The sequence below is a fragment of the Tachypleus tridentatus genome, chromosome 8 (genome assembly GCF_004210375.1).
Source record: "Tachypleus tridentatus isolate NWPU-2018 chromosome 8, ASM421037v1, whole genome shotgun sequence".
Taxonomy (NCBI): Eukaryota; Metazoa; Arthropoda; class Merostomata; order Xiphosura; family Limulidae; genus Tachypleus; species Tachypleus tridentatus.
In genome coordinates, this window is record NC_134832.1 from 141,923,187 (window position 1) to 141,942,887 (window position 19,701).

At 30.3% G+C, this 19,701-nt stretch overlaps 2 protein-coding genes across 2 annotated transcripts in view; both read left to right on the forward strand.

The window, feature by feature from the left end:
* The window catches only part of LOC143224031 (mitochondrial GTPase 1-like), a 28,699-nt gene extending 12,609 nt beyond the window's left edge, over positions 1-16,090 (forward strand). Inside the window, 7 exon segments of the mRNA XM_076452494.1 lie at positions 2,572-2,601; positions 2,603-2,663; positions 6,844-6,905; positions 7,716-7,751; positions 7,753-7,813; positions 14,711-14,790; positions 16,031-16,090. Coding sequence (XP_076308609.1) covers positions 2,572-2,601; positions 2,603-2,663; positions 6,844-6,905; positions 7,716-7,751; positions 7,753-7,813; positions 14,711-14,790; positions 16,031-16,090 — 390 coding nt within the window.
* Positions 16,091-16,392: 302 nt separating this feature from the next.
* LOC143223630 (mitochondrial GTPase 1-like) lies at positions 16,393-17,196 on the forward strand. The gene is made up of 2 exons (XM_076451828.1): positions 16,393-16,659; positions 17,008-17,196. Exons 1-2 carry the CDS (start codon positions 16,446-16,448, stop codon positions 17,112-17,114), a joined length of 321 nt encoding a protein of 106 aa, XP_076307943.1. The 5' UTR covers positions 16,393-16,445; the 3' UTR covers positions 17,115-17,196.
* Positions 17,197-19,701: the final 2,505 nt, after the last annotated feature.

Below are 19,701 nucleotides of genomic sequence, written 5' to 3' on the forward strand. Positions count from 1 at the left end.
TTTTGCACATTCGAGGGAATCTTACGGCTCAACGATACGTCAACGAGATTCTTAGGCCCCATGTGCAACCCATCATGGTGAACGTCAACGACATTTTTCAACATGACAACGCTTGTCCTCACACAGCCCGACTCACCACTGTCTTCTTAAGACACTAACAACATCAACGTTCTTCCCTGGCCCTCCAGATCACCAGATTTAAACCCCATCGAACATCTTTGAGAGGAGTTGGACCTAAGTCTGCGACGGCGACAACCGCAGACTCCACCTCAGCTTGCAGCAGCTTTGCAGGCTGAGTGGACAGCCATTCCACAGGATGTGATTCGTCATCTCATCACTTCCATGGACAGGAGATGCCAAGCAGTTATTGATGCTCACGGGAGGCATACTCGTTATTGACGTTGAGTGACGTTAAACTTCACTTAGTGAGCGTGGACTTCGCCTTTGCAGACTTTGAATGTTCAGCAGTGAATGTGTAAAGTTTCACACATGTCATACAGAACTACCCGGAATAAACTTGTTAACAATTTGTCTCAAATTTTGCCTTTTGCGTTTCTTTTTTTGAAGAGTTTATATTGAAAAGGACTTCAAAAACAACAACAAAGAACTTCAGAATAAAAGTTTTATTTATTTAATTACTTATATCAAAGTGTTTTAAAAATCAAAATTTAGATTTTGGGTTGATCTCAGCATGTCCATAATGAAACCATTATAGTGTCTGGGAATTTTCTGAATTTTTTGTTTTGTTACACTACACTACAGTTACAGTGCTGATAATTTTGTAAAGCTTTCTTTATCATTTTAAACATCTGTTTGAATTATTGTGTTGCAGCCAGATGGGAAAAGAAATGTATTTTGTAGAACTAAATGAGATGGGTGTAGTTATTTTGTATGCAACCACATGAAGATACATTTTACTCACAAAGCTGCTTTGTTAGGCCTTGTTTGATCAGGCTTCATCTACTAAGTAAATGCTTGAATGAGCAAAGAATATTATGAAAAAGAAATATGCAAATAAATATAAAATTGGCTTAAAACATAAAATGTTTATTAAGTTAATCTTTCTGATTAACAGATACAAAAAACTGACCTACAGTCTTGGCATGGTTAAAATGTTATTTTTATTCAACACCAGTCATTTTATATTAGGTGAGGCTATGAATTGTTTTTAATTAAAATGTGTAATTTTATAAAATAAAAACTTGTGTGAAAGTTTTAAAATAATGTAATAAAACAAATCTAATTAAAATTACAAGAAAGTTAAAAAGTTGTAGTTGTTTCTTTAAAAAATGGTATCAAATGAAATGTTTTTAAAGTTTCAGGTTCACAGGGTTATCAGTTATAAAAATAAGATATTTTAACTGCAGAAGCGACATATTTTGTACAAAGTAATTCTGAAGTTTCAAACTATTTCATACAGTATCTTTTCTGTAATGTATTTTAACAAACCATACATTGAGTGTATCAATTTCGATGCACCCATGTCTCAGAGAGTTAGTATACAAATATGAACAGTGCAACAAGGTGCAGTCAAATTTAATAGCCAATGATTATAAGTTTTATTAGGCTTAAAGCAGTTTTCAACAAAATAAAACTTTAAGGATTACAATAGCGAAATGTTTCATAACTTAAATAATTATTAGAAATTTTATTGTTAAAGAGGTTATTTAATACATAGTGCAGTTTTAAAACATAAAATATAATATTTTGAAATCCTTTTTTTTTTAACAGAACTGTGTGTAGACTTGAATAAATCCTTCCAAAATCAAAGATTATTTTGCAAACCATATGATGATGTTTCGAAAATAATGTACATCTGTGTTATTAAAAATGTTCCATACCCACATATGCTCTTTAATTTCTATTTCACAAACGTATTACTGAACAGCTTAGACCACAACAGATCAGGTAAATTAGTCACATTGTGTGAGAGCTTACAACCCTAAAACCACACATGTACAGTTTTATCATTATATGTAAGAAATAAGCACCACGAACAGGAAAGAATTATTCTAAATAGAACTACACTCCAAAGAAAATCGTGTGGTGTCTAAACAATTACTTAATAATATTATTAATGAACAGTACTAAAATTTGTATAATATTTGCTGTAATTGTAAGTAGATGTTTTTCTGTTTTTAAAGGCTGGAAAATTAAAAAACACATGCTTTTATTTTTAGCTGTATTTGCCATTGCCTTCAAATAATGCATATTGTACTTGAAAGGAATAAATAACTGGTCAAGTATGACTGATATTACAAGTGTCATAAGTAACTTGAAGAATTTTCACTTTTGTTCTGATGAATATAAGGACATTCTACAAGGAATTTTGATTTAAAAATTTAAACTTACTGATTTATATTGAATATGCAAGATTGATAACAGATAGGTAACAATAGTGGCAACTGGCCTATTTTGAAAACAGTGCAAAATTTCTTTCATTTTCCTAGCCAGAGCATTTATAAAAATCTATTCCAGTGGGCATAGTCTATTGCATTTTACCAGTTTCACTGTTTTGTTTCATGAAGCTCTTTATAATCACTTTATCCATATTTATTTTATAATGTTTAGTCCAAGGAATTTCATTTGATGGCCATTGGAAGTTCCAAACGTTGGCAAATCTTCCCTGATCAATATGTTAAGGAATCTCCATCTTAAAAAAGGTAAATTTATGATATAAAAGCTTACTTCATTGTTGACGAAACTTGAGGGTTTACACTGCTGACATCTGGGACTTCCATTTTTATAGTGTGTCCAGTGCAGATAATCCGATGTGCAACTAAAAACATATAAATTTATTTTATGTTGTATGTGAAACTGGCGTGTTTAATCATTAAATATTATAGTTTGATTAAAACATTTTTTATTGTATACGGTGTAAAATTTCACCTCAAAAGGTATAATTCTGAAGTTAAGGAGTGTAAACAGGAAAATAAAACATTAAAGCATGAAAATGAAGAATTGTGGAAGGAGATGGCAAGTTTTCGGAGGAAGATGTGTGAAGCGGAACAATATTCTTATAACTATAATGTTTTGATTGGAGGTATTCCAGAGAAGCCTGATGAGAATTTGCAAGAAGTTGTTCAGAAGATTACAACTACTTTTGGGGTTGACTGTGCTCCTACAGATATTGACACTGTTCATCGTATAGGAAAGAAAACAACTGAAAATAAGAGTCCCGAGACAGATTGTTGTTAAGTTTTGTCGTAAGCAAATTAAATTTGATCTGCTTAAACTTAAGAAAACTAAATTTCGCTCTCTTAATACTAATGATATTAAGGTCTGTAATGAATCTTATCCAGTTTATGTTAACGAACATCTCTCCCCATATTATCGTGATATTTTCATGCAAGCAAAACGAAAACAGAAAGATCTTGGCTATAAATTTCTTTGGGTATCGAATGGTAATATTCTTATTAGGAAATCAGAAACTACTCAGCCCATTGTTTTACGTTGCTTGATTGATCTTAATAATTTATAAATACTGCAATGGCTGATGATTTTGATGATATTGTTGGTGTTACACCAACTTTGTCTTCTCTTTCTGATTTACCAAATGTTTTTCTGTTGGTCATTTAAATTTAATACATGTTAATATTCGAAGTCTTACTCAAAATTTTGACCAATTTCTTGTTTTTTTACAATCAAGCGTTGTTAAATTTCATATAATAGCTTTTTCTGAAACTTGGTTTGTTGAGGATGGATTTGTTTCCTTTTGATTCCAGGTTACTCCTTTTATTCTTCATCTTCTGGTCTAAATAAGGCTAGTGGAGTGGCAGTTTTGTTAAATTTGAGATACTGACTATGATAAAAGAAGTGCAGTACATTAAGTCTGATGCTTTAATTTTATTTTGTATGATTCAAAATAAGAAATTTAATCTCTTTGTTGTTTATCGATCTCCTAGATTGCCTGTATTGAAATTTATTGATGAGCTTTCATTAGAATTGAATTTATACAAATATGATATTAATATACTTGTTGGTGATTTTAATATAGATGTTTTGGCATTTGATGATGTTTGTTATAAAATGCATATTTTAAGTTTTTGTCTGAGAACAATCTTCGTATTATTATTTCTTCTCCTACACGGATAACCAATGTTACTAATTCTTGTATTGATCATTTTTTAATTAGTGGAAATACTATTAAAATTGTTATTCTTATATTGTTGAGAGTTTTTTGACCGATCATTTTCCAATTATTTTATGTATAGACATTTTATCGGATCTAGAACATGTCTCAAATGTTCAAAAGATTAAGTTTAATGAATTGAGTTCTTGTTTGAATTTTTCAGATTGGTCCTGTGTTATGAATTGTTCTGATGTTAATGTTGCTTATGATAATTTTGCTGAAGTGTTAACTGATTGTATTCAAAGTTGTACTACTACTGTTTCTGTGTCACGAAAGTTTAGAAAAATTAAGCCATGGATTACCAGTGAATTGGTTTTGTTAATGATTAAAAGAGATAAGTTAAAAAAGAAAGTACATCAATTTCCTGATGATATTTATCTAAAGATTAGATTTAAGTGTTTAAGGAATTATGTTGTTAGCTTGACCCGTAAGACTAAATGGACTTATTATCATAACCTGTTTAAGAATGCTAAAACTATTAAACAGAATTGGAATATTGTTAACTCTATTATTGATGTTAAAAAAAAAAATAAGAAATTTTGTAATTTTGGTACTACTGATTTATCTGATTTGAATTATTTTTTTGTTAATGTTGCTAAATCTACTTGCTCAATCCTAAATTTTGTTCTCAGGGCATGCCTCCTGCTCCTTCTTCTTCTTGTTATCTATATCCTGTTACTGTATCTGAAACTATGAATAATATTTTCTCCTTATCAAATTCAGCTTCTAATGGTGTAGATGGTGTTTGGTTAAGATTTTGAAAGCTAATGCTAATCTTTTGCACCAATTTTGACTTTTTAATTAATTTATCTTTTACTCAAGGGAAGTTTCCTAATGCTTTAAAGTTATCAATGGTCATTCCTATTTATAAATCTGGTAATATTTCTGATTTTACGAATTATAGACCTATTTCCTTATTAATACATTTCTCTAAACTATTTGAAAATCTATGAAGATTAGAATTTTATCATTTCTTGATAGACATTCAGTTTTGTCTCCTTCTCAATTTGGCTTTCGGCCTGGGCTTGGAACGGAGGTTGCTGTTGCTAAACTTGTGGGAAGTATTACAGAAGCTTTGGATTCTGATCTTCATCCAATTGCTGTTTTTCTTGACTTAGCCAAAGCTTTTGATTCTGTTAATCATAAAATATTGTTAAATAAATTATCTTATTATGGTTTTAGAGGCATTGTTTTTGATTGGTTTTTTTCTTACTTTCACAATAGAAAGCAATCAGTTTGTATCCATAATAATTATAGTGATTGGCTTACAATTAATGTTGGAGTACCACAAGGTTCTGTTCTGGGCCCTTTATTATTTCTCATTTATATAAATGATATTCTTTACCAACAGTTTTTTGGAGATATCCAAGCCTATGCCGATGATATTGCTGTTGTTTATAGTAAGCCAAATCTAATTAATGAAGCCATTATTTCTAGTGATCTTAATAAAATTAAAATTGGCTTTTCTGTAATGACTTATCCTTAAATATATCTAAATCTTTTCTTCTTCAGTTTAACCTTTATGGTGTCATTCCAGCTTTTCCTTCTATTTTTTATCATTCTAGTGATTGTTATACTTACCCTAATTGTAAGTGTCCCAAATTGACTCAAGTTTCCTCTGTTAAATATTTAGGAATTATTTTAGATCGAAAATTAAATTGGCAATTTCATATTAATTCTTTAGTTAATAAATTAAAATATAGTTCTATGCTAATTTTGAACTTAGTCATTGTGCTCCTTATCATATTTTGTTAAGTGTATATTATGCTCTCTTTCAATCTTTCTTACAATATTGTATTTCAATTTGGGGTGGCACATATAAGACTTTTTTAATTCCTATTCACAAGTTGCAAAAAAGTGTTTTCTCTCTTATTTTTACTCATAGGCTTGATACCGATTTCAGTAAATTTAACTCCCCTCTTTCATATGATAAACTTTATTTATATTTTTTAGCTTTATCTACATTGCATGTTTCTTTTAATAGGCCTTTTAAAGTCACTTCATATTTTACACGACTTCAATCTTTTTTTCCAATTAATGTACCCACACCACGTAAAACAGTTACACTTCATCAATATCTTTATTTGGCACCTCGTATTCATAATTTTATTCCTTATAGTATAAGATCTTCTATTAATCGTGTTAATCAAAAGAAATACTTAAAACAATGGATCTTAAATACTGATGATAATATTCTGGGAACTTTATATTGATTTTGTAAGTTTTGATTTTACATTATTATGTGTTTAACCATCACAGGACGAGTTAACTCTTTGTTGATGGTTTTATATTGATATTTGATTTTTTGTGTCTAATTTATTGCTTAATAAATTTATTATTATTATTATTATTATTATTCTAAATGGAGGTTCAATTGTATATTTTTTCTTGAGAGTAATCATTATAGCTGTTATTCAGTTTAAACATTTATTTTCCTCGTCTGTAGAATTATTTGAAGACAAAACAGAAGCCTTGAGTATAATTCAGTAGTGTTATTGCAAGTACATAAAAATATGGTTTGTGTTGTTTTCCTTGAAAGTAATTTGGGGGGGGGGGATTCTTAGTTCTCAACAAAGAAGGGTGAGCAGTAGACAAAATATGCTTTTGCTGCCAAAGAATATGAAGGTTAAATAACATAGTGGTAAAATTGGATCATATGTGTGCAACAAAGTACTCAAAGTGAATGTTATATTGAAACTTCCTGATTTCAGGAAAGGCTTCTAGAGTTGGGGCTTTGGCTGGAATAACCAGAAGTGTATTGGAAAGAATTAAAGTAAGTTTAACTCTCTCTCTCTCTGTTTTTTAATTAATTAATTGTGTATGATTTGGAGTCAGGTTACATTCATCTCAGCATTGACTATATTGGTGACAATCTATGTTCAGCACAACATAGAAGACAAACATTTTAAATTTTGAGAAATACACTTTTTACACTCTTAGTTAAGATAAAAGAAATTTAAAAAGCTATTATTTTATATATTCTTACATTTTAACCCATAACAAACACATATTTCTAGAAAATCAAAACAGAACTAATTTTGGTCCAGGAAGAAAAGTGTGTTTTATTGTATGTTTACTGCTGCATCTACTCTTTGTGACATTAGATTTAGAAGAAATTATTATGTTGATTTAATCTTACACCAAATAAAGAAAACGTGTGGCAAAGTTTTACAAAATTATTAGCTTCTTCTCTTCAGTAAAGTTTTAAAACAAGATGTTAAATATTTGTTTAAAATTAACCAAGTTTAAATATTTTTATTGTGGAACATGCCAGACAAACCTAGGTAGTTATCTCGAAGATACAGAGAAAATTTCTGAGACACCATCTTTATCATTGATATTGTGTATACAGACTGTTAGGCTACACGTTTAAGATCTTTTTTACAGTTTTCATTGAAAAAACAAATATGTTTGAAATATGTAGCTTAATAAATTGATGATTTTAAATATTGTTTTGTGGAAACTTCTAAATCTGTTAAAGAACAGTTTGTAGAAATGCTTCTTGTATTGGAAAAGTAACTTCAAGAAAGATTATTTGTTATACATTTACAAATTACGTTTACACATTTATTGTTTTTTTTAGATATCTGAAGATCCTCCAATCTACCTTTTAGATACCCCCTGGAATATTAGCTCCAAATATAAAGAATGTAGAGGTGGGCCTTAGATTAGCCTTATGTGGTATGTGCACCTTATTCTACTTGTAAACTACATGAAGTGATTTTCTCTTACTCGTTGGTGTTTCTGCATTTAGATGTTTTGGTGTAAATGTTGTCTGCACACATTAAGGTACTGTGGTACTTTCACAAAAACTGTTTCATTCAGCAGATGGGTTAAACCTGTTAACAACAAGAGGTTTGAGTAGAAAATACTGTGCATAGTTAGACAAAATTTTGTGACTCTAGTGTGAAGCAAGAAATCAAACACAATGAGTAAAAGTGAAAAAAAGAAATCCTTAAGGTGATTGGAGTGACAAGTATGTAGGACAAAAGATATATCTTTAACACTCTTGCTTTGGGTAACCTTTTCTGCACAGACACAAAGTGTTAATGTTTCAACATTCAAGCTTTCATTAAACTACTTTTTGCTTTTGCTATATGTTATGTATTATAATTTTATTTCATAAGAATCTTCAGTTTATCATGTTTTGTACGTTACGTATTACTACTTCAAATAACCAGAAATTTGAAGTGGATCTTAATAGTTAATCAAATGTTAATATGTATTAAAAGTATCATTTGCCAACAAGATTGATACACACAATTTCCTTTTTTAACACAAACATATTTTAATATACAGACATAAAAACAATACAATTTATAATAAAAGTTTTATAATAGGTATTACAAATGATGGTTTATATACAACAGTTTTGCAAACTTACAGACAACACACAGTCTTAAATCTGGTCTGGAACTAAATATTTTATCAACAATCCAAGTCCAAACTAAGCAAATTAATTCTTAGTTGATACATACAAAAAAAGAAAACTATATAGAAACGAGCATAGGTGTAATAAATGTGGTAAATCTGTTACATCTCTCACCTTAGAGAATTAAAAATTGGTGTTAGATAATTTTTGACCAAGATATGATATTGTAATCAATACATTAGGTGCAATACATTTTTAAAGAATTATACAGTTTCAAAAATCATAACAATATGTAACACAATTAATACAAATAACCTTATGATAACAAATTACGTAGCACCTGAAAGTGTTTTAATACAAATGCTATAGTTCTGGTTTAACATAATCACATAACTGAGGTGTTCTTTGAAAGCTGGGATGGGTTTCAAAAAGTAACAGAAATTTTTGTAATAGGTTATCCAACCAGTTGATATATGTGACAAGTTTTACAAAAGTGGGAAACATCTTGCCAAGTTTTTGACCGAAAGAAATGTCTGATAATTTTGTCTCGCATCTTGTTGTCTCCTAAATGAGCTCCCATGGGAATTTCATGGACAACCTTCAATATTTCCAAATGATATGCTTTTAGAACAACAATTTCATAAAATACAGCCCCATCCTCTGAAATTGGTGCACTTGATGGTCTCTATTTTTCTCATGAGCACACCATTTTTGCAAAAGTGACCATCTAAAATCTGCTCCAATTCATTTTTTGGGAGCATGTTTAAAAACATTGTAAGAGCTTCAGATCTTTTTCTTGTTCATGGATCAGTTTGCTTTTAGCAAATAGAATTTCACCAGATGAATCAGTTCCTTCATGTCTATCATTGCCATTCATCAAAGCCTTATCAATAAGAAAATCATTCACAAGATCCATATCAGACCTAAAAATTGTCTGTGACAAATCTGTAATTCATCCTATGAACATATCTATCATTATTGTTTGGCTAACTTTCTTAGCCTGAGCTCGAGTTACATTACACAAGAGAAACACTTCTGGATTCTCCTCAACAACGTCATCCTTAGATGAAACAGTGATTGGCTAACTATTCATTTTAGGATCAGGAACAACTTTTCCATCAACCAAATCATTTCCCAACAATAATGATACACCCTTAATTGGCAGAGTAGGTCTTACTTCAACGACAACTGGTCCTGAAACCAAGTCTGATGTTAAACAGATGTTATGAAGAGGAAAATTAATAAAGCCACCCTCAATACCCTGAGCATTAACAGATTCACCAGTGGCAGAACTCAAATCTAAAGGCAATACCTCTTCTAACAACAATGACTGAGCCACTCCAGTATCACATAAAGTCAAATAAGTATAGGATTACCAGTGTTATTTGTGAAAGACACAGAACCAACAGATACAAAAGGTTTAAATTCCTCTTTAACTACATCAGCCTTTATATCTGTGACCAAATAAACAATATCAGGCATTCTGTTGAAACTACATCCAGATGTAAAGGGTGTTGTCTCCTTTTTTTTTTCCTTTTTTTTTTCTTTCAAGCTCCAACATTCAGACATAACATTACCAGTCTTTCTACAGAAATGGCAGACGGGACTTGATGAAGTTTTATGACGTGTAATATGATTTTGAACTACATAAGTTGGATTTTTCAAAAGGATTATTAGCTTTAGTGAATTTGACAGATACTAGGTTTTGCTGAGATGACAAGAATTTCTTTGAAAACTGGCATTATGTGTCAAAGTTTTAATCATCAGAAAGAGTCACTGCTTTCAGTAGTGTTTCAACATTCTTTTCATCCAAATAAGTTTTGAGGTTGTCACCTATACAATGTTTAAATTCTTCAATTCAGACGTAATTGTGTTAATTTGTCAAAACTGTTGCCAGTATGCATAGAATCACACCATTGATTGAAATAAACCTCTCTTTTTCATGGGCTAATTTCATGTAAATTTTCTACCTTGCTTGCAATAACATTAACCTTTAGTGATAAATTTCTGGTACTATATCATATACTTTGAGGATAGCTGCATTAATCTTATCATAATCTGTACAATCTTCTAGAGAGAGTTGAAACTAATTTCTATTTCTTTCAGCCTAATTTCCTTTTCAGCTTCAATATGAATATTATCTTTCTGGGCTTCAAAACAGACTTGTTTAGCCTTGAGACATTTACTTTCTCTCCTTCCTTCAATATGGACTTCTTCAAGTTTCAAAATGTGCATACTATCCACTGACACGAACTATTTCTTGACATCAGCTTTGGCTATTTAAGCATTGGTCTTACATTCTCCAGTCTTTTATAACTCACTTTAATACCCTTAGTAATATATAATTTACAAATCTCTTCATCCATGTCAGTGTACTCTCTATCCTGGTATTGTATATAATCAAAGATAATGTAATCACCTTTTCTCAACAAAGAATTGTTAACAGATTCATTTGATGAAGTACTGTGTCTCATTCCATCATGGATTGCAATTTTCATGCCATCTTGTGGATTTCCATGTAATATCCTTTCAAAAAATAAATTAGATGTGATATTTGTGAGTATAAATTCCAGTATTACTGTTGTTAGCATAATAGCTAATTTGACCTCCTCTATTCCTCCCTTGTTACCTAGCATATCTCTACAGTTGTGTGTGTGTGGGTCACTCTTAATTGAGGCTGTTAGAGTTTTGATCCATTCAGAGATGGAGACGCACAGTTGGATTGGGGATGTTTTCTTCTGGGGCTTCTGAAACTGTTTTTTTGTTCTTATTGTTTATCCTGGTTATTCTAGGGAGAATTTGGGCTCTATTTTTCTGACCGTTTTCTTTATTAAATCAACTTTTCACCTCCTTCTTCTTTCAATTAATCACTTGTTTTATGAGATTTTGGGACTCTCGTTTGTGTATTTTGAATTTACTCCATCCTTGATGATGGAAAGGCAGGCAGAAACTATTTAGTTTATCATTCTTCACCTGATATTCCTGGTTCATGCTGGGAGATGTACTGCTTTATTAAATAATGGGATAGGTAGATCATGTATGCTCATTTGTCTGTTTGCATGCTTTATCTTTCCACCTCTTGATGGACATATATTTTGTTTCTGTGGACAGAAACCATTTTTATTTGTGTTTTAATATGTCGGGTTCCAGGATGGCTCATGTGGTTACTTTGGACCAGTCACATTTTCTTGTGTTTGTTTTGTGATGTTCCCCAAACAATTGTTGGGAGCCTTGGTAGAAGCAGCACCTGACTCCACAGTAGTCCACTTGTAATACTGGCTCATATTTGACACTAAGTTATCTGGTTGAGTTGTGCATAACTGTTACTTTTGATTAATGTTGGTGTAGTGTTTTGTTGATAGAAAGGAGATCCACTGTCTCCACATTATTTCAAAGGACCTCTCCATAATTCCAGAGGTAAGCAGAATACTCCTTGTCAACTTGGTTGGAGAGTGAGGATGAATGCTTATAATTCCAGACCAGGTGAGTTGTGTTCCTTTGGTTGATTAAAGCATACACAATACCATCATTCTGAGCCTGGGATGTTGCCTTTTGGACATTTTCAGTTGGAGGTGAAAGTTTGTCCATTTTGGTATTACTTACTTCTTGTAGTGATTCTGATGGTTTAGAATGCATCACTTTATTGATACAAGTTGGGATCCAATCAAAAATATATCTATATGTAACACTGGAGTTTAAATTGCCTTAGCTATCAACATGGGATCTAGGGACCAACCCTTTAGTTCCAACCTTAAGTTGTGGAATCTTGTCTTTCTGGTTGGAGCTGTCCTATAGTGGCGATTACTCATGTTCTGTTCCACCTATGATACTAAAACTAGTTTCCAGTTAAAAAGTATACCTGTTCTGGATGTAGTTAGGTTCCCACACCTCTGTACCACTTATTTTGGCACATCCCTGTTCTATCCCTGTTCTGTATGGATAATACCTGTACTGGCCCCCACACCTTCTCAATGTAGGATTCTAACTGTGGTGTGACAGGAGGTAAGTATGTTTTAGAAGTTAACATCTTTCTAAACTGAAAATGTATTTCCAGTAATACTTACCTCTGCTGACACTTTCCTATCATTACTCCCTGTTAAGAGCCAGTGTTAGTGACTCAGATGTTGTAAGTCTCAAAAAAGTGATTTCATTATCTGAGTAAGGTGCTTATATGCAGTACCAGGATAGAGGGTGCAATGACATGGGTGGAAAGATTTTAAATTAAATATTACCTAGGGCATTTAAATGGGTGTAATATAATGGATCATGCAAGGTCAAAGCATAAATAAGCAAAGCCAATTTCAAGGGTTAACTATAATGTCGGGGAAGGTGAATTACTGGAAATATATTTTCAGTTTAGTAAGATGTTAACTTCTGAGATTTAATTTTATAAAGCAATATTTTAAAAAGTCCTGAATATCCACTAGTGTTACACATGTGGCATATTTTCTCTAAGTATCTTCTCATTTCTACTTTATCAACTACATGACAAAATTAAGTGTAAATTACTCACCATAAAATTGTCATTGCTCAAACAAACTATAATTTTTGTAGCCTTCAGTTTTGTTTGGTTACAGAGCTATCAAATAGAAAATCAGATCCCTCTTATCACATCCTCTCTTTTATGATTTTTTAATAGTTCTCTCTTACATTTAATTATATGTTACCTATAACCAATAGAAAGTCAAGGTTTCTAATTATCAAATGACATACTGTATGACATTGTGTTCTAAACAGATAATAATCAATTTCACATGAGAGTACAAGATCTGTTCCCATAAGAAAACTAATGACTAGCCTGGATGAATTTGCAATGACTCTTATCAAGTAGTTGGAAAGCCATAAAACTTTTGAGAGTTAGGGGGAAAGTTTTTACTTTTTCCATTGTATTAGATACTTCACAGGGTATGGATGGATCTTCACCACAATTGGTATGAAGGCTCATTAGATCCATGGGGAAATACACACAAATTTTCAGTTTTTCATTTTGCAGTTTTTATGAATGCTTTTGCAGGGTTTTTTTAACCACTACTTTGATCCTGTTGATGGATCTTCACCAAATTTGGCATGAAGGTTTGTTGAGCACATGAGATACACACAAATTTACAGTTTTATATTTTATGTGTTGCTATTTTTATGGGTGTTTTGGATTTTTTAAATTATATATAAAGGAAACAACTTTTCATATCCTAAGATATCCTTTCATTAATCATGGATGTACATTACTTTCATCCAGGGTACTGGTACTCCAGCTAGTGAACATTAATATTAGTTTTAATGTTATATTCAACAATACAGACATAGATTTTATATTTCCAGGGGAAAATATATTCAAACAAGTTAGCATAATGACTTGTTACGTATAGGTAAACATTACTGATACTATAATTTTCTTTCTTTGAAGTTTTCAAATCTCATCTGTTTTTGTAATACCAAAATTTACAGCCTTTCAAAAGATGTTCAAGATATAATTTAATTAATATATTAGATGTTAATTTTACTGGTTACGTGGACCATCTGATAATATATTAAATTTATTTTGTTACAATTTCAACATTTATAGACATTGTTTTGGGATAAAATAGACGTACTTGAGTATTAGAAAACATTAAGGAAACTTTTGTATGCAATTGAAACAACATACAAAATTAAGTGTTTGTGAACTTAATTCAAAACCAATTCATAAAAGAACCATAAGATAATTAGTATGCAAAATGAGAAAAAACAGACATTACTGTTTTTATTTATTAGGCAGTTTCCAGAAATAAAAGCCAACAAGACAGGTTTTCTTTCCTTTTTTGTATTAGTAATAATTATTTTCTAACATTGCTGCCTTGTTTTTTTGAGTTAAATATGTGTCTGTTTAATTTTATTGTTGTTTCTTTTATACTGAATTAAGTTTTCTAAACTCCTGTTGTTTGTTGTTATATGTAATTTCTTTTTGATAGTTAAAGCTTTGTACTTTTTTTTGTAAGTAAATTGAATAACAATCATTATTCATTTTTGTAAGGTGTGTTTAGGCAGTGCACTGAATGTGTGTTATGTTTTTGTGTCATTCTGTACTAAAACCCACTTCAAACCCTAATAAAGCATTACTTTGAAACTGAAGACAAGGGATGTTCATAAACAACATAGTCTACAATTAAAGTTAGAACAAATCGTGTTGTATATGATGCACATATGTGTATGTATATATTCTTTTACAGCCACTGTTAGAGACCATCTCATTGGGGAGGATTTAATTGCTGATTACTTATTATATTGGCTGAATAAACATCAGAACTTCGTAAGTTGTAAGATTTCTGTATTATTTTATTAACCTGGCAAATCTAGTTTAAAATGTGTTTAGCAGTTTTTCAACCATAAAGTGAAAAACCAAGTTAATAATGTGTGGCATTTTTACAGCATTTAGGTATTACTTTTAGTAGGAGTGAAACTGTTATTGTTGTAATTAGAATATTTAACTTTATCCATATTTAAATGGATAAGTGAATAATTTGCACAAAAGCTCAAAATTACAATTTGTGACACCTCCTGAAAAAAAACACACAAAGAAAACATGCAGTCTATACATACCCACCCACACAAGGCAGTTGAGAAGTCCATTGACAGACAAATAATTCAGAGATAAAGAAGTATAATAAAGTAATTCATAGTGATATGGGATGAAGTCCTGTGGTGTACATTGTTAGAATGAGTATACATACACCAGCTGATTGAGGTGTGTATTGTTACAACTAAGTTAACAAAAAGGTTTCCTTCACTAACTAGTGTATTATATTTTCTGCAGAACTGTATTAACTTGTATAATAATTTGTTTACAATAACTTTTTATTAACTATAAACACAAGGTTATTTTTCTACAACTATAGGAAGTAACCTTCTGAACGATAACTTTTACATTTTTTGGTAGAGAAAGTAAATTTGCATCATATATATCTGTCCAGTAGCTTATATAGGAAAGAACACTGTGTATTTCACAGTATATATTTTCTGGTTGTTGTATTTTTATACCTTAATATTGTTTACATTCAACATTGTCATCAGCCAGTAAAGTTATTTTTTTTCTCTAATAATTCCAATTGGTCATTTGAAAAACTAACTTGTCTAAAAACTACTCTTCCATTAGTTAAATATAACACCAATTGACACTTCATTCTGTGTTTATTAGTAACTTTTTGATCAGCCATTATTAGATGTAATTTTTAACATAATTTTTTTAATTATCCATTAAGAGAAATAAAATTTTCTTATTACTTTTTGTGGTGATATCATAGATTGTAGTTTTGTGTAAGTTACTTACTTAACCATTTAAAAAATGATACTAACCATTCACCGAGCATAATTATTTTGCTTATGATTTGAAACTGAATTTTTAAACTCTAGTTTTGATTTATCACATTTTAATACAAGCCATAAATAAACTTAGTATTCTGAAAATTATTTAATTTCAAAGTTTGTGGTTCAAGAGGGGATCCAGTTCAATCTACATGTTAATTAATGTGTGTTATTGTCTTAAATACCAGTTTTGGAGAGTTCCGCTCTTCATCAGTAACCCTGAACAGAAGTTAATTAAAGAGAGATGAGTTAGACCTATACTATAGTGAAAAGTTTCAAATATACAGTTGGTGTGAATGTGCTTTGTAGTCACTACAAGAATAACCTACACTCTGGAAAGGTGAAGTAAAAGTGAATTTGAGCTTTTAAATTAAACAATTTTCAGAATATTGTGTTTATTTATTATATCTGCTCTTGTACAATATATAATATGAAGAACTGAATAGTGGCCAGTGACACTTTTTCTTCACTTATTCAGACTATAGGTTGTTCTCATAATGACTATAAAGCATGTTCACATCAAAAGTATGTTTGAAACTATGAATATTTGTGTTTGTTGTTACTTTTACATATATAAAAATATTTTTGTTTGTTGTTACTTCTATGTATGTACAGTATTTGTGTTTGTTGTTACTTCTAGATATGTACGGTATTTTTGTTTGTTGTTACTTCTGGGTATGTACGGTATTTGTGTTTGTTGTTACTTCTAGGTATGTAGAGTATCTTGGAATTGAAGAGCCTAGTGATGATATTCGATTGGTTCTTCTAAAAACAGCACTTAACCTTGGTAAGACAGTGAAGGTTCTTTCATCAGAAGGTAAGTACATTATGTCTATACAATTTGGAAAACTTCTTTGTGCATAGCACAAGAGATATGGAAAAACATATTTCAATCATAATTTATTTTAATAATAATCATGTATCAAGCTTAGTATTATATATTCTGTGAGATATGATCTTTACTGAGGGAAAAATTAATTAGGTATTATCTACTGGTAGTATTCCTGGTATACTCTTGTTCTTCTTTAGTCTGTCATTGACTAATTTATACAAGTTAGGTTTGAAGGAGTAGTAGTAACTTTTTGTTTACTTTATCATTTTCTGACAAACTTCAAAATGTTTGAGAAAAACTGTAGAAAGATACAGATGTGTTTTCTCTTTTAAGGCTCTTGGGTGCAGATGCCAAACCTACAGGCAGCTTCTAGCCATTTTATCAAAGGATTTAGGCAAGGAAAGTTTGGAAGAGTTCTTCTTGATAATGAATTTCTCTGACAAAGAAATGTTGCTGTACATTATTTCCAGTGTAGTTTGATGTAAATATTTTAATAAATATGTTAGTGACAGATATAACAAATATTGTAATTGTTCAGTTTTAGTTGTACCTGTTTATATAGTTAAAGTATGAGACATCTGAAAATTGGATATAAAATAAAATACATGTTCAGCCACTAACACTCACAACAGTTAATCCAATAGTAAAAAGTCATTTATCTCTGTATCATGTATTCCTTTAACTTGTTCATACTAAACATCTTTCTTATTGTTGTGGCACAAAACTGTCAGTATTTATTTTGTGATGAATGAAAATTTGTTAATTAGAGTGAAAAATTTGAACTACATTTAACAAATTAACTTCCACCAAATATGGAGATTTTGCAAAGTACAATGTATTAAAAACCTAGTGAGGTATAAAAACATATTTTTTTTATTTCCAGATATCTTCATTTATAACAAAAATGATACATTTAAATGTGAGGTGTTTTGCTGAAAAACTTTGTTAGTTTTACACCTCTGTAATCATTTTGTGCTTGTTATTGTTTTCATACTATAACTTTTAAATTAGTCAGAATATCTTCATAAAAATTAGGTAGATTATCAGCAAATATTACAAGACTTTAATATGCAGAATATCAGATTTTTTTAAGTAATGTTTTCCATATGCCTTTTTTTTTTCTTTTGGAACGTTGTTTATCCAACATCCAAGGTAATTTTAATTTCAAGAAAAAAATACTTTTATGCATCAGAAATTTTTTTAACTTTGCATACTCATTTTTCGTTTAAGGTCCACATAATTATCAAGTGTTTGTTAAACAAAAACTGTATATTTTATCTGTTATCTTTACTATTGAATCTCTGTACAGGTTCAGTCAGTTTGATCAACCTCGTAAGCACCATAAAAGATTAAGGAATAACTATATGTTATGCTTTGTTGTTTTTGTTCCATAATAACTAAATTATGAAAGCACAAATACTCAGTTTAAATAGCTTAACTCTTACAACATTATAAATTTATATATTTTTATTATTGACCTTTATTGCTAACACTGCAAAGTTGCAAGGACAAGTATGTGAACTTATGTTAACATTTATAAGAATTTAAACCTGGCCTTTGCAAATTGACCTGTCTTGCTGTGATTTTGTGGACTGGTATTTTGTAAAATGCAGTCATATTTCAGTTATAATATATTATATATGCATATAGATTATTACTATTTACAGATAATTTTTAAACTTCAGACTACTGAAGTATAGCAAACAATTATCTCTTCTATTTATGAAGTATGTACTTGTTTCCTGCTTGCCATAGGTTGCTAAAGCTTATCACATGTGGAGGATGTGAACCAAAATAATTGTTTGTAGGTTTTATATATACATTTTGAAGGAACCAAAAACTATAAATTAGTATATCAATGCCATAGGGTTCCATTATAATTATCAAGCATAGTAGCTAAGCTATATATGGGTTTCAAAAATATGATATTTCAAGTCCTCTGATATATTACCTTTACTGCTTGAAGTCTGCCATGAAAAGAGAGGATTTACCACATAAATATCTTCAGAATGCTCAGAGAACTGTGGGACACATTCTGAACTTTTGAACATATCATAAACAAAAGTAGGTGTATGTGAGCAAATGTTTCCAAAAACGTAAAGAGGTGGTGGAGCGACTGTGTTCGAGTCAACAAATGTAGTGATATCTCAGCAAATAGAAAAGACAAGAGGTTCTTATTCTATATTCTAGCTTGTCATTATCAGTAATTTGAGTTCCTGATTTGTAAGAAGCTGCAGACTTTGTATGTGAACAAAACAAACATCTAATTGGAATAATACTATATTCAACATACCATGTGACACATAAAAATTGATACTTAGGTGAACTGGTTTAATATTTATTTTTATATTAAGAAATTAACTAATGTATAATCATAAAGTTTGAATTATAATAATTACAGTCACAATAACCTATAATTCCAATTTGATACCAAACTTATTAATGTAAATTCATAAAATAATAGCTGAAAACAATTTTGGATGTGAGTTGACAAACATGACATGGCCTTTGACCTGTGTTAATAGGGTAAGAACTTGGTAAAAATGTTAATTCATTAACCATAAAATATGAGTAGTATTTACATTTTTTTTGCATAAAAAAATAGAAAATATTAAAGAGGGCTTGAGTAATACTGTATACATGTATCTGAGGATGGCTGGTATAGGTATTAAACACTTTTACTAATACAGCAGAGAACAGCATTTTGATTTAGCTTATCTTTAGATTAACCCACTTCAAGTGGGTTTCTCATCATAACGTATCACTGTATACAGGTAAGTAAGCAATTAAATTATGAGTCAATAAAATAATCATTGAACCTACTCATGAATTTAATGAAAAAAAATGTCTGTGTAGCTGAATGTAGATTACATTTTTTTCACTGGAATGTGTATTTAATACTTCAAATTGTAAGTATGGATTTACATATAAATGTTTTTAAGTTAAATTGGATCCACTAATAGGTGACTTTAAGCTTGTATACAAATTTAAAATTCGCATCATTTTCATGATTAAAAATACTGCATG

Coding starts and splice junctions, on each gene's coding strand:
- LOC143223630 (XM_076451828.1), top strand. CDS start 16,446: ATGTATGTACAGTATTTGTGTTTGTTGTTACTTCTAGATATGTACGGT. Junction 16,660..17,007: donor GAAGGTTCTTTCATCAGAAG/GTAAGTACATTA, acceptor TTCTCTTTTAAG/GCTCTTGGGTGCAGATGCCA.